This window comes from Urocitellus parryii, chromosome 12 (genome assembly GCF_045843805.1).
Source record: "Urocitellus parryii isolate mUroPar1 chromosome 12, mUroPar1.hap1, whole genome shotgun sequence".
Lineage (NCBI taxonomy): Eukaryota > Metazoa > Chordata > Mammalia > Rodentia > Sciuridae > Urocitellus > Urocitellus parryii.
In genome coordinates this window covers 88,460,684-88,474,193 of record NC_135542.1, presented here as the reverse complement: position 1 = coordinate 88,474,193, position 13,510 = coordinate 88,460,684, and the positions used below count along the sequence as shown (strand labels likewise).

The 13,510-nt window shown below is 40.9% G+C and overlaps 1 protein-coding gene and 1 pseudogene across 2 annotated transcripts; one reads left to right on the top strand and one right to left on the bottom strand.

Moving 5' to 3' along the window:
- Positions 1-586, top strand: LOC113194150 (small ribosomal subunit protein eS24 pseudogene; annotated as a pseudogene).
- An 11,104-nt stretch (positions 587-11,690) lies between these two features.
- On the bottom strand, positions 11,691-12,736 carry LOC113194149 (mesoderm-specific transcript homolog protein-like). Of its 2 annotated transcripts, XM_077792027.1 has the most exons (2): positions 12,107-12,736; positions 11,691-12,004 (listed from the first exon to the last, which is right to left on the bottom strand). In XM_077792027.1, the coding sequence occupies exons 1-2, from the start codon at positions 12,734-12,736 to the stop codon at positions 11,756-11,758; spliced, it is 879 nt and encodes a 292-aa protein (XP_077648153.1). In that variant the 3' UTR covers positions 11,691-11,755. The 2 variants fall into 2 exon arrangements, with proteins under 2 accessions (XP_077648153.1, XP_077648152.1); XM_077792026.1 differs by having other exon boundaries at positions 11,691-12,736.
- Positions 12,737-13,510: the final 774 nt, after the last annotated feature.

The following is a 13,510-nucleotide window of genomic DNA, read 5'->3' as shown; positions in this document are numbered from 1 at the left end:
ATGCCTGAGGACCACCATCATGAACAAACAGTAATTATGCAGACCAAGACATTCACGACCAACCAACTACTTCAGGGGAAACAACCAGTCATTGGATGTCCTTCATCCTGGGAAGGTGATAGCATCTAAGACAGAAATTCAGGACACCCACTTGTAATCCTCAGAGACTCAAGAGGCTGAGGCAGGAAGATCGAAAGTTCCAAGTCAGTCTCAGCATCTTAGCAAGGTTCTAAGCAACTTAGTGAGACCCTGTCTCAAACACTGGTACGGGCGGGGGGTGGGGGGGAAGAAAAAGAAAAGAAAGGAATTCTAGAAATACTAGCCTAAATGTACAAGACCATTCCAGATGTCACCTTTGTATTTGGATAAGAATTCATTTTAGTAGTGACAAGGTAACTGGCTTGGGAATGATTTAAGATGCCTTGGATTAATTAAAGAAAAATGAATCCAGATGTGAACTTACAGGACATGGGCTGAGGAAAAGAAAAAGACCTCAAGGAAACATTGAAAAGAATACAAGAATATAAGGAGGAAAGTCAAGGGGACTTCAAAGGCCAATGTCAGTGCTGGCAAAAAGCAGGAGTAAAGATTCTGCAATGACCTTGTCTGTGATGATTGTGTAAATTTTCATGAGAGGCTTGATAAACTGCAAATACTTGAAAGAGGGAAAGAAAAAGAGAGACAGAGGAAGAAAGAAAGAAAGAAAGAAAGAAAGAAAGAAAGAAAGAAAGAAAGAAAGAAAGAAAGAAAGAGGAAGGAAGGAAGGAAGGAAGGAAGGAAGGAAAGAAGGAAGGAAGGAAGGAAGGAAGGAAGGAAGGAAGGAAGGAAGGAAGGGAAAGAGGGATCAGGCTTCCCTCTCCTCTGTGTACTGTCTTTCTGTTAGACACTTGGTGCTGCTTTGGCACCAACCCATCTGGGGACCATAAAGTGCATTGATCTCTTAGTTTATCTAATAGGGCACCTCTATCACATTAGGCTTGCATTAGGCTGAGTAAAATGTTTACACAAACTTCATAAAAGAGAGTCTCATTAAAAGAAAAATGTCCATTTTCAATCTGCTAAATTAAGCATGAAGAAAAGATCCTCCACCCCGCCCCTCAGAGGTAATGGCAGCTCTAACTTCTGAAACCAGATCCATCTTCTGTGCCACCCCCCTCCCTTACCTCACACCCATACGTGAGCCAGATCATTTCCTAGATGGGGAGATAGCGCCTCAGCTTGCTTCACTTCCAGCCTGGGCTCCTAAGCCACACAAGTCACAGCATGGTGACCAATGGACTACCCACCTGCAGTTAGCACACCTGTTGATGTGGATCCTCTCTCAGCAGCATGATAGTCTTCAAGAACCCCCATTGACCAATTATCTCACTACCAGATGCTAGATCTCAGAACTTCATGTTTGCTGAAAGGGCAGATATAGTGAGCAACACCTCCAGTCTCATTCCCAATGTTAATCCACAAATAACAGAGATTACTGCAGCTGCTAAATCATTGTCCGTCAACATATTTGTGTATGTATATTCTACAGTAAATACATCTCTCTTATCTATTTTGTGGGGAATGGGAGTGCTAGGATTGAACCCAAGGCTTGGTGCATACTAGGCAACGGCTCTATCACTCAGTTACACTCAGGAATATATATCTAAGGAAATATATCTAAGGATAAGCAGCAGCACTTGCTATTTTCAGTTTTTCCTGCCTTTAAAGAGCAATACCTAATACCTCTATCTCCCCAAAACCTGAAAACCTGTTTTGGATATCATGAACACTACAGATCAACAAAAAGGGAAAACTTTTGTGACCACAGGGAGGCTAATCACTTGCATTTTTTCTGTAGTTTAGCATAGTTTGATAATCAAATAACAACAAATTTGTAGCTACCCTCAGGGAAATGCCCACCCCATTTCTCACTCTACTCAGAAGACTGACAGCAGCCAGAAGGGCATTTCCCCCATTGTTATTTGCTCCTTCTTCTTTTTCTTTTTTTTTTTTTTTAGGGGTGCTGGGATTGGACACAGGGCCTCCCACATGCTAGGCTTGCTCTGCCACTGAACTACATGCCCAGCCCCACATTGCTGTTTTAAAAACACTTTCTCTTCTACCTTGTGCCTTTCCTGCTGCCGTACTGCAGCTTACACACAGCCTCATCAAATCAAGCCATCACTATGAAAATGAGCTCTGATCATAGGAACAAACATTGCCTCATTTGTTTTCACAAATACTCCAAGTGGATGTGGATCACCCTGAAGAGACTGCAGTTAAATTAGCTACCATAGAACACAGCAGTCACAAATATTCCAGGATGAAAATTATCATAACCCATGTTCTAAATATTTGTTTTTTTTTTTTTTTGGAACCAGGGATTGAACTCAGGGGCACTCAACCACTGAGCCACATCCCCAGCCCTATTTTGTATTTTTTACTTAGAGACAGGGTCTCACTGAGTTGCTTAGTGCTTTGCTATTGCTGAGTCTGGCTTTGAAACTGTGATCCTCCTGCCTCAGCCTCTGAAGCTGCTGGGATTTCAGGCGTGCACCACGGTGCCCGGCTTAAATTTTATTTTTGTAGAGCTGAGGTTATGACCATTACTAGGTTCAAGCAAGTCTGGGTAGGTCTGGCAAATTGGTGGGAAAGGTCCTTCAGAGGTCTGAGGAGACCAGGCAAGATGGGAAGAAGCCAGCCATGTTAAGCTTAATTAAATAACAAAGACCCAGCAATTGCAGGTGACCCTGTGAGGGAAGAAGAGATGTCTCTGAAGAAAGTTCTGAGATCCCAGGAATAGAACTCAGCCTTTGGGAAATAAGTCTCAAATATAGGGTGGGATTGACCCAAACTGTCAATCCTTCTGCATCCTGTTGGCCCAGGGAGACCTATTGATGGCTATAACTAAGTCATGAATTTTAATACAAAAAATGACACAGTGGCTTTTGATTTTTCTGAATGTCTCAAAACCAGTATTCCATATACATAAACCCATATACCTATACCCCATATCCCATAATATAAACCCATGTACCTAAGAGGCAGGTTTGGGGAACCTTGATTGAAACACAATTTTGCCTTACCTAACCACACCTCCCTATGGTAACTACAGTATAGAGAAAACAAATAGATGACTTTGGCAGAGCCTCCTGCCCTTCTTACATTGAGGTAGGTCTTGATGGGCATTGTCAAGCAATCCCTAAGCAGCAGAGATTACTGCAACTGTCAGTTCAGTTTACCTCACTCCCATAGATTCAGCCTGTAAGAAAACACAAGCTCAGATAGATTTTAAGAGTTTGTTAGAGTGAGATAGAAATTTGGGGATAAAGGAAGAAATACTGAGTCTCAAAGTAAGTTCCCATGAACCAGTGAAATGCAGAAAGCACCCATGAAACAAACTGCAATTCCTAAGCACCCCATGCCCTCGATCTAGGACCTTGACCCATTCACTTATAACATTCAGGCTATTCACAAGCACAAGGAAAACTGGTGTGAAATTGTATAGCTCCACCTGTCGTCCAGCCCCTGCAACTGTCTCTCTATAAATATTAACACCCCACACCTACAGGTTGTTGTCTGTCATCATGGGCAAAAAAGAGCAACTTAAGCAGTCCAGAGAGAGAAAGAAAGAATGTCTATGCGCTTCTGCCCTAGTCAATGCTTTATTCACTCAGATCACTCCATACAATTTCACTCTATAGGTTCTTAATCAAGAAAACAACGATCCTTAATGCTAGGCACTGCAATAGACATAATCAATTCCCAGTGAAGAATTCTAGATTGATTAATTCACAGCAAACAATCCTAGATTAATTCTAAGCTCTGCAAACACACTTAATCATGACAGGCTCATGACCGACATTCCCTCTGCATGCTAAATTCAAGTGTCAGATCAAGAGTCTCAAGCCTTAGACTTTAAGTCCAGCAGATACACACTCACTCAGACCCAGGTGATTAGATCAGGAACCAAGGCAGGCTTCTCCTGGGGTGGAGCTGATGGCTGGTCAAGGAGAGGGTTGGGTCGTAGGGAGAAGTCGTGGCTCTCACCAGGGTCAAGATGTGGCTATAGAGTTTGAGAGCAGTGAGGAAAATGCAAAGGATCAGCAAATGACGAGAAGTGTTGGGATGTCAGTCCAGGTCCTCATCAGGCTCTCAGCCTGGATGAAAGTCTTTTCATGTGCTCTATATTATTTATATCAAATTTTGGGGATTTTGACCCCCTCCCCTTTCAATCCTCATCAGCTACCACTGGATCTCCCAGTGATATCATTTACCCTGGCCTGGGGTTAAAACATCTGGTCTGGTGATCCCTACCCTGATTTTCTCACCTTTCTCTCTTATCAGGGAAGGACAGCCAGAGACTTCACTCTGAGTTTATTAGGGTGGGGAAAAGTGACTTATTTGTGACAGTATGGCCTAACAACCATACTGGAGGGCTTCGTTGGGTATACCTGGTGAGACTGTAGGTTTCAAACTGGAGTTTTAATGTAGAGTTGCTTAGGCTCCGGCCCAAGGCCCTCCTCACACTCCCTCTGTAGATAGCCCACATTCTACCTTGAATGTGTATCTACTTTCCTAAATAAACCTCTATCTATATCTGTAACTGGCTTACATGCTGGAATTCTTTTCCATCGCATCTGCCAAGAACCCCATTGGTCTGAGACAAGTTCTCCCTTCTCTCTTGGAACTTGACTAGATCCTTCTTAGGAGACAGGTCTTCTCCTACAACAACGGCATGAGCTTCATGTTCACTCCAAGTCCCATGGGCCACATGCAGCCCGATGGATGCCAGGTGGGTACTGGAATCTGTTACAGCCAGGGAACACTAAACCTAGGAAGCCCCTAGTCTTATAAGGGTACTGCTAGCAAATTTGTTTATCCCCCCAGGTCTTATTAGCCTGGAATGTGAACAAATTTTCCCAGGAAAGGAAGAGTAAGGTCTCTAGCTTTAATACCTCAGAATATCTTTAGGGAGGGACATCTCCATATCTCTCTGTAGGAAGTCGCTCTTTTTATCTTCCCAAGGCTGTCTGTTATGCAAGCATCTTTGAACAAGACTCTCAATGCCTTTTGTTCAGAAAATGTCAAGAAAAGCAAAACTCATGGAGAATTATCTCAACAATTATGGATCTTATTATAAACTTCTGAAAATGCCAACTTTGATTCACAGCCCAGTAATAAAGATTAGCTTTCTTAAAAACGAACTTTAATATCATGAAAATGTCACTGTAGATCACTATGTCATGTGTAATACAAAAATCCATGAGTAACGTACAAAAATAATGAATTTCAGTTGACATCTTTCTGAGAGTGTTAACTCTGAACCAAGATGTCTTGAGAAGGACATTGTTGACATTTTGGGTTGGATGATTGTCGTGAGAGACTGCCCTGGTATTGTAGGGTGCCTAGCAGCATCCCTGACCATCCACTAGATGCCAGTACCACTACCCACGTGTGATAAAATATCTCCAGACATCGCCAACAGTGTCCTGGGGGATGAGATCACTTCCCAGTGAGAACCACTGCTTATACTATGCTATTCTTGTGTGATTATATTTAAAAGTAAATTCTCAAATATTAAAAACTCAGGGGAAAATCAATGGAATTTGTGCAAGACCTTGAGAGAGAAGAAAGATCTAATTCAATGGAGGGTGGTGCTATGTGCAAAATTAGAAGTCTCAATATTTTAAATATAAAATGTTTCCAAATTGATCTATAAACTCAACACAATCAAAATCATTTCATCAGGGCTGGGGATATAGCTCTCAGTTGGTAGAGCACTTGCCTAGCATGCACAAGGCTCTGAGTTTAATCCCAGCACCACAAAGAAAGAAAGAAAGAAAGAGTTTCCTCAGAAGTTGTGGTATGCATGTGGAAACTGACAAATTAATCCTAAAATTTCGACTAAAATGCAAAGGGCCCCAATTGGCCAAGTCTATCTTAAAGAAAAAGATCAAAGGTAGAGGCATAAAATTATCAAGACTTAATACTATGGGACTTAAGTCAATATGCTGTTCACACAAAGATTGATAAACAAGCGGAACAGAGGATAGAAGGAGAAACAGACCCTCACCTATAAGGTCAACTGATTTATGGCACAGGTGGCAGTATAGTGGGGGAAAGAATGGACTTATCCATAAATGGTGCTAGATCTATTGGACACCATATGAAAAAAATAATGAATCTTGATATCTACCTAAGTGAGAATCATTTACAGGCATATTGGAGATTTAAACATGAAAGAAAAAGTTTTTAGAAGAAGACGTCAAGACAAAACAAAAGGCTTCCCTTTGTTCTCTGAAGGTTTGTTGGAATGAACTGAAAATAGGTTAAATAGGAGGAAAATGTTTTCAATTTATTAATGTGCACAGGAAAAAAATCACTGCATAGGAGTCTTACACAAAACATGAGTCTCAAAGAAAAGGTCAAATAGAGGAAGCTTAAATATATTTTTCTTAAGAGAGATGAAGAGAAGAAGCAGACAAATTTTGAGAGACAGTCATTATGGTTTGGATCTGGAATGTCCCCCCAAATCCCATGTGTTAGGCAATGTAGCAGAGGGAAAAAGATTGAATTTTGAGAACACTGACCTCACCAGTGGATTAATCCATTTGATGGGTTAATCATTGAAATTGACTACTTGATGGTAACTATAGGCAAACAGGTGGGTCTAAAGGAAGTAGGTCACTGGGTGTGTGGCTATGGGGACTATATCTGGCCCTTTCTTCTCTCTTCCCACCCCTTCTCTCCTTTCTCTTTCTCTCCTCTCTCTCCTTCCTGACTGCCTTGAGTGGAGCAGCTTTCCTGCTCTTCTGCCATGACGCTTCTGCCTTGGAGTTGGCCAACCACAGACTGAACCTCTGAAACCATGAGCCAAAATAAACTTTTTCTCCTCTAAGTTGTTCTTGTGGTATTATGGTGACAACAATGCAAATCTGATTAACCATGATAGCAGATTATTTTTTTAGGGCAGTTTAACTGGTCTAGAGAAGTATACAATGGGACAAAGTATTGTAAATGATTCTCTTTGGAATATCTTGTGGGACTGAATAAAGACAATGGTGTATGACAAAAGCCTGTCTGGACACCAGTTGAGGTCTTTCTTCCTGCCATATCAATTTGGTTAATGACAATTTAGGGAAGGTACCAGAGTTAATTGTTTTCCTCCTTGACAAGTCCCACCTTTAAGCAGACAAGGAAGTGTCTGACTAAAACCTCCTCCAGAATCTGCTGCTCTCTAAGTGACTTTAATATAAAATTAGTAGCATCAGGGTGCCTTATTTGGAGGTTAAAATCCCTACATTCCTTCAAAGACATAGGTGAATATCTTTGTGAACTTGTGATAGGTAAAGATTGCTTAAATGGGATGCAAACATTGCTAACCATAAAGGAAAAAATATGCAAATGTAATTACATGAAACTTAAGAGTTCTGTTCATCAAAAGACATGAGGAAAAATTTTGAAAAGTGAGACTTAGGGTGGAATGATATATTTACAATACATGTATTTAAAAGGGCTAATAACAAGCATGTATAAAGAATCCTGTAAATTAAAAAAAAAAAAAAACACTGTTGGGCTAAGGATGTAGCTCAGTGGTGCAGCACTTTCCTTGCATGTGTGAGGCCCTGTGTTCCGTCCTCAGCATCACCAAAAACCAAGAACAAGCAAGCACACACATACATACACACACAAAAAAAAAATCCCCAAAATTGTAGAGCAAAAAACATGATGAGAAACAGGATATTTACACGTTGTTTCATTATATATTCATTGACTACAAAAAGAAAACAATAGTGCTTCACAGAACCTTAACCAAGTGATCAAAGTTAGTCTTACCACTGATAAGACAGATCCCCATCATCTTGCTCTGATTTTGTGTACTGAGGATACATCGCTCCTTGCAAAGATGCATAATATGAATTTAATTTTGAGGATTTTCTTGAGGCATATTGAGGGTATGTTACCAAATAACTGGCCAGTTCTCTTCTGAAGTATTAAGTCCATAAAAGACAAAGATAGCAAAACTGTCTCAGGCTAGTGCAGATCAAAGACTGTAAATAAGACACATAATTCTGGATTGAAACCTGGTCCAGAAAAAGACATTAGTGAGACAAGTGATGACATTTTAATAAGATCTACTGTGGAGTGCCAATGACAATCTCTTTTGATTTTTTTTTTCAACTTTTTTTTTTTGAGGAGGGTACTGTTGATTGAACCTGGGGGCGCTCAAGCGTGCCCGAATTCTCTCTCTCTCCTCTCTCTCTCTCTCCCTCTCTCCTCTCTCTCTCCTCTCTCTCTCTCTCCTCTCTCTCTCTCTCTCTCTCTCTCTCTCTATATATATATATATATATATATCTTTACCCCTGAGCTATATCCCAGAACTTTTCTTTTCTTTTTTTTTCCTTCCTTATTTTATGACAAGGCCTCACTAAGTTGCTTAAGGCCTCACTAAATTTGCTGAAGCTGATCTCAAATTTGAAATCCTCCCGTCTCAGCCTCCTGAGTTGCTGGGATTACAGGTGTGTGCCACTGCACCTGGCTGATAATGTCTTGATTTTGATAATTAGATGACAATTATGTAAGATATCAAGATGGATGAAGGAAATATAGGATTATTTTGAATTCTTTTTGCCAATGTCTGAGATTACTTCAAAATGAAAAAACTGAAGGAAAAATGAAATCTTCATGAAGTGCCTGTGCAAGTATTTTTGCAGGAAACTGGCAAAAGACTGGTATAGGCACCTTATGAAACTCCTCTTATATACCGTTAGCCAAATGGCACATGAAAAAATGCCCAGCTCTATTAGTCATCAGGGAAATGCCAATTAAAGACCCGATGAAAAACCACCACTCACACCAGAATGTCTAAAATGAAAAAGACTAGTTACATCAAATGTCAGTGTGGCTCTACTCACACACTGCTGGTGGGAGTACAAACTGATACCACCAACTGGGAAACAGTTTGGTAGCATTAATATGAGATGAACAAATGTATATTCTATGACTCAGCAATGTATGTAAAGTTCTTCAAAAGATTTTTTGTGGTACAGGGGATTGAACACAGGTGCACTCTACCACTGAGCTACATCCCCAGCCTTTTAATTTTTTTTTTCTGTTTTTAAATTTTGAGACAGGTTCTTGCTAAATTGCCAAGACTGGCCTTAAACTGGGCATCTTCCTGCTTCATCTTCCTGAGTTGCTGGGATTACAGGCATGTATTCAAGTAATATTTTCAAAAAACTTTATAGCAGTGTTATTTGTCATAGTCAATCATTATAAAAAATTTAAATGTCCATTAAACCAGGCACAGTGGTGTGTACCTGTAAAGTCCCAGCTACTCAGTAGATTGAATCAGCAGGATCACTTGAGGCCAGAGGTTGAGACAAGTAAAAAATAAATTCATAGCTGTATTATTTGTTAATAGCCAATAATTGGAAATAATTTGTCTGTCCATCAGTAACGAAATGAGTAAATAAGTCATGGTATAGTCACATAACAGAGAGCTCTACAGCAAAAGAAATATCAAACTATAAATTCACACAACATGGATATTTTTTCCAAACCAAACCTTGGGTAGTGGATGTCAGGCATAAAACAGTACCTATTATATAATTCTACTTGTGGAACATTCAAAAGCAGGTAAAATTCATCTGTGTTTTTAAAGTCAAGATAATGGTTACCTTGGGAGCAAATGGAGAGTTTCTGGAGCTCTGGAAACATTCTATTACTTGATGTAGGTCCTTATTACATGGGCGTGGTACTTCGTGCAAATTCATTGAGCTGTGCACTTTCCCCTATGTTATGTGATGGTTCCATAAAGAGTGTACATGAAACAACCTGTCTCTTGATAGAAATCAGTGCATTTCTCTAGTGTGTAACAAACAACAAATAGATCCAGCTCTTAGGCTGAAGGATGTTTTGATTGTTTCTGAAGGAAAAATTATTTTTAAAACAAATAATTGGTCTTACTGAACCGTTCTGATAACTTTCTCAGCTGCAGCCTAACTGCATAGTAAAAAAAAGTCACAAAAATAAATAAATCATGATACCGTGACTGCATACACTTTAGAGAACATTGTGCATTTCCAAGATGTGGAAGAAAATTCTATAACTAAAATGTTCGGTAAATTGAGCTGGTTCTTAAAATGTTGTTTCTTTCTTTAAAATAGCTGATCACTTGCCAGGCATGCTTGTTATCCACGATTCAGGAGGCTGAGACAGGAGGATCACAAGTTCAAGGCCAGCCTCAGCAACTTAGGCCCTACACAACTTAGCAAGACTTTTTCAAAATAAAAAACAGGGCTGGGGGATGTGGCTCTGTGATAGGGTACCCTTAAGTTCAATCCCTACTGCATTAAAAAAGATAAAAATAAAAAAAAGAAAGAAAGATTATAGACCTTTGAGAAGCATAAATTATAGAATGTTGCGTCTGGCAACATTATTGGAGTAAAATGATATAGCTTTAATATAATTGGCAAAACCCCCCCTGTGTTTAATCCCCAGTACCCGGCTCCCAATTCCTCAGTCTTTTTTTTTTTTTTTTTTTTAGTCACAATTCATTTTTATTAATAGAAAATAAACACTTATTCCAGTTTCAAAGTTGTTATACTTGAAGTTCCTAATTTTTAAAAAACGAATTTAAAATTAATCACTTAATAATCCTACTTTGACTAAGATAGTGAAACTGTGGCTTAAAAAAAAACTATTCAGCACCATTTGCTTATAGGTCTTTGAGAATTTGTTCTTAAAGTGTCTGGGAACTATCCTGTCTGCTAAGTACAGGAACTGCTGAGCTGCATGAGAAAGCCTCTCTGGGAGAGCCAATGGGAAGCTAAGCCACCATCACCAGAGGAGTCAGTGTACTTCAGCAAGGTAATTCGAGTATACAAGGGTCCCCTCCCTACACTTCAGCCCAGGAGGGACATGCTTCTAAGCACTGAGATATGAGTAGTTAGACTATTATTTGCTGTTAGAATTTATCTTTCCAGCTAATAACAGTAAATCTCTGGCACAGATGCAATTGGTTCTTAGTGTCTTTGATTTTAGGAAATTCTGTAAAAATTTGGATTTAGTTTACTCAGAAATTACACGTTTAATAAGGTTCACTACTTTGGCAGAGTTAAGGTCTGCCATTTTAGTGTCCTTATAAACTATATACAATGTGTAGGCATATCACACTCTTATACCATACTTTAAAATACTGCATTACTAAAACAAATATTTTAACAAAAAGTCTATAATTTGAAGCAGCTGATGAAACTAATCCAAAGTATGACAAGGGATATTCACTTTCACTTAAACTATGTTGCCTAGAGAACTTTAAAAACCATGTACCCTTCAAGCCGTTCAAGGAGAGATAACAGGCCCCACTCCTCATTCTCTACTGTGGAATTCCAATTCGGGTTGGGCCAGAAATTAGCACTTTTAGATACTTCAGGAAAGTTCCACAGAAGTGTTAAAAAGTCTTCTAAGCAAAAGAATGTCTAATGCCTGTCTCTATGCATCCATGAGAAGTCATGCTCATCAGAATTTCCTAATAACACAAAGACAAGTCTATATACTTCATCAGACCTCAAAGGAATGAGGTGGGCTATTTTGTCAGAGTTTCTGCTGCCTTTTTTCTATACTCTGATCCATCAATGTGAGTAAAGTGGACTTTTGTAAGAAAACAGTGTTTGATTGCCAGGACCTCTTTTGGGCATTTCTTCCTAAGTGGAATACACAACAGATACGGGAGTTGGGGAGATAATACAGGGAAGCTACTCTTTCCAGCTCAGAAGGAGTTGATGAAGCCCATATATGCATTCAAGAAGCCCATGGGATCCTCTAGCTGTGGGTAGTGGCTAATGTGGTCATCCAGAATCGACACTGTGGACCGCGGCAGCGTTTTCCTGTACAGCTCCAAAAACTCTGGATAGGGATTTATAGGATCCAATGGCCCATAGATAAAATGAATGGGAATAGTTACAGAGGCAAGAGCTCCCACCCAGCGTCTTCTAAACTTCTTCCTCTGATTAATGTACTGTAAGAGACTGTCAATCACCAAGTTCCCGTCATTGTTTCGGATCCCTGCCCACATATCCCACAGCTCACTCTCGGAGGGTCGAGTGTATGGTCCAAAGACGGGAGTAAGACCTCGAGAAAATACAAAGAAGTTCATCAACCTCGTGAGGATGGGTGACAGCACACCTCCATCTTTAAGCGGCTTTTGGAGAAGGAGAGGCCGGTGAGTCTCAGGAAAGATACCTCCATTTGACAGACAGAGACTCTTTATAGTAAGCCGGCCAGATCGATTTTGCTTGTACCTATACAGCAGCTCCTGAGCCACAATGTCTCCATAGTCGTGAGACAACAGGTTGATCCTATTGTTCTGGAGTCCTAGATGGCGCAAAAGCGCCTCCACGATGCTGGCCTGCTCAAATCTGGAATAGTGGTGTGGTCTCGGTTTGTCACTGAAGCCAAAGCCTAAGAAGTCAAGGGCAATCCGTCGATGAAACCTCAGGGTCAGACCTTCCCAAATCTTGTACCAGTCATAGCTGGAAGTTGGAAAGCCATGTAAAAGCACAACTATCTCAGGACGGCCAACCACACCCACAGAGTCCTGGTAGAAGATGCGCAGTCCCTTGTAGGTGAAAAACTTGCCAGAAGTCTTCCATGAGTGCAGCGCAGGAGAGAGCTGAGGGGGTGGGATGTGCAGGTACGCGGCCAGCAGGGGCACGGCCAGTAGCCCCACCTGGACCCACCACTCCCTCATCCTGATTCGACCTGGGCTACAGGACTCCATGTTTGGGGGACCGGGCGCGCATGCGCCCTCAGTCTTAATAATAAAATTTATAACGTAAGGCCGTGAGTAAGGAAGACTTGTATTTAGCTTGTGGTAGTGCACATTATCCTTCAGAATATGTCCAGTATTCCTGCCTCACCCACTGTCTGCTGGCCTCTGGGCCTTGAGCTTCCTCAGGTCAAGGAAATTGACTTTGGAGGTGAACAAGAAAACGAAGAAGAAACACTCTACCTCCAATGGGTGGTGACGTATACATTTATTAAATCTCACTGACTGTACACTTAAAATTCGTGACTCTGAATGTATATAAATTATGCTCCAGTTTAAAAAAAAATTCTAAAATGATGAATAGCTTTTTTTTTTTTGCCTGGACCTGGGGTCATCAAAGGGACTCCCTCCCCATAATGTCCTCAATAAGTCCTGGTGGCATTTTCCAGAAGGGTGTCCATGGGAGCAGGATCCCTGAGGCTCCACGAGTTTCTCCTGGGGTTAGAAATCTGCAGACTGAAGGAGTCGGATACCTAAGAAAAGGAGGGAGTTTGATTAGCTGGATGAGCACCGGGAACTGAGGTTCTGTTTAACGAAACCGCGCGGCGGGATGATAGGTGTTTTTCAAATTGCGTAACAAAAGCCCGCAAGGACTCAACTCTGGCGACCCGGGAGTCCCAGCCTCGAGTCTTTCCCACCCCCGTAACCCCCGCCCTCCCCTCCCAAGTTCACGTTCAGACCTGTGATGGGCTTCCA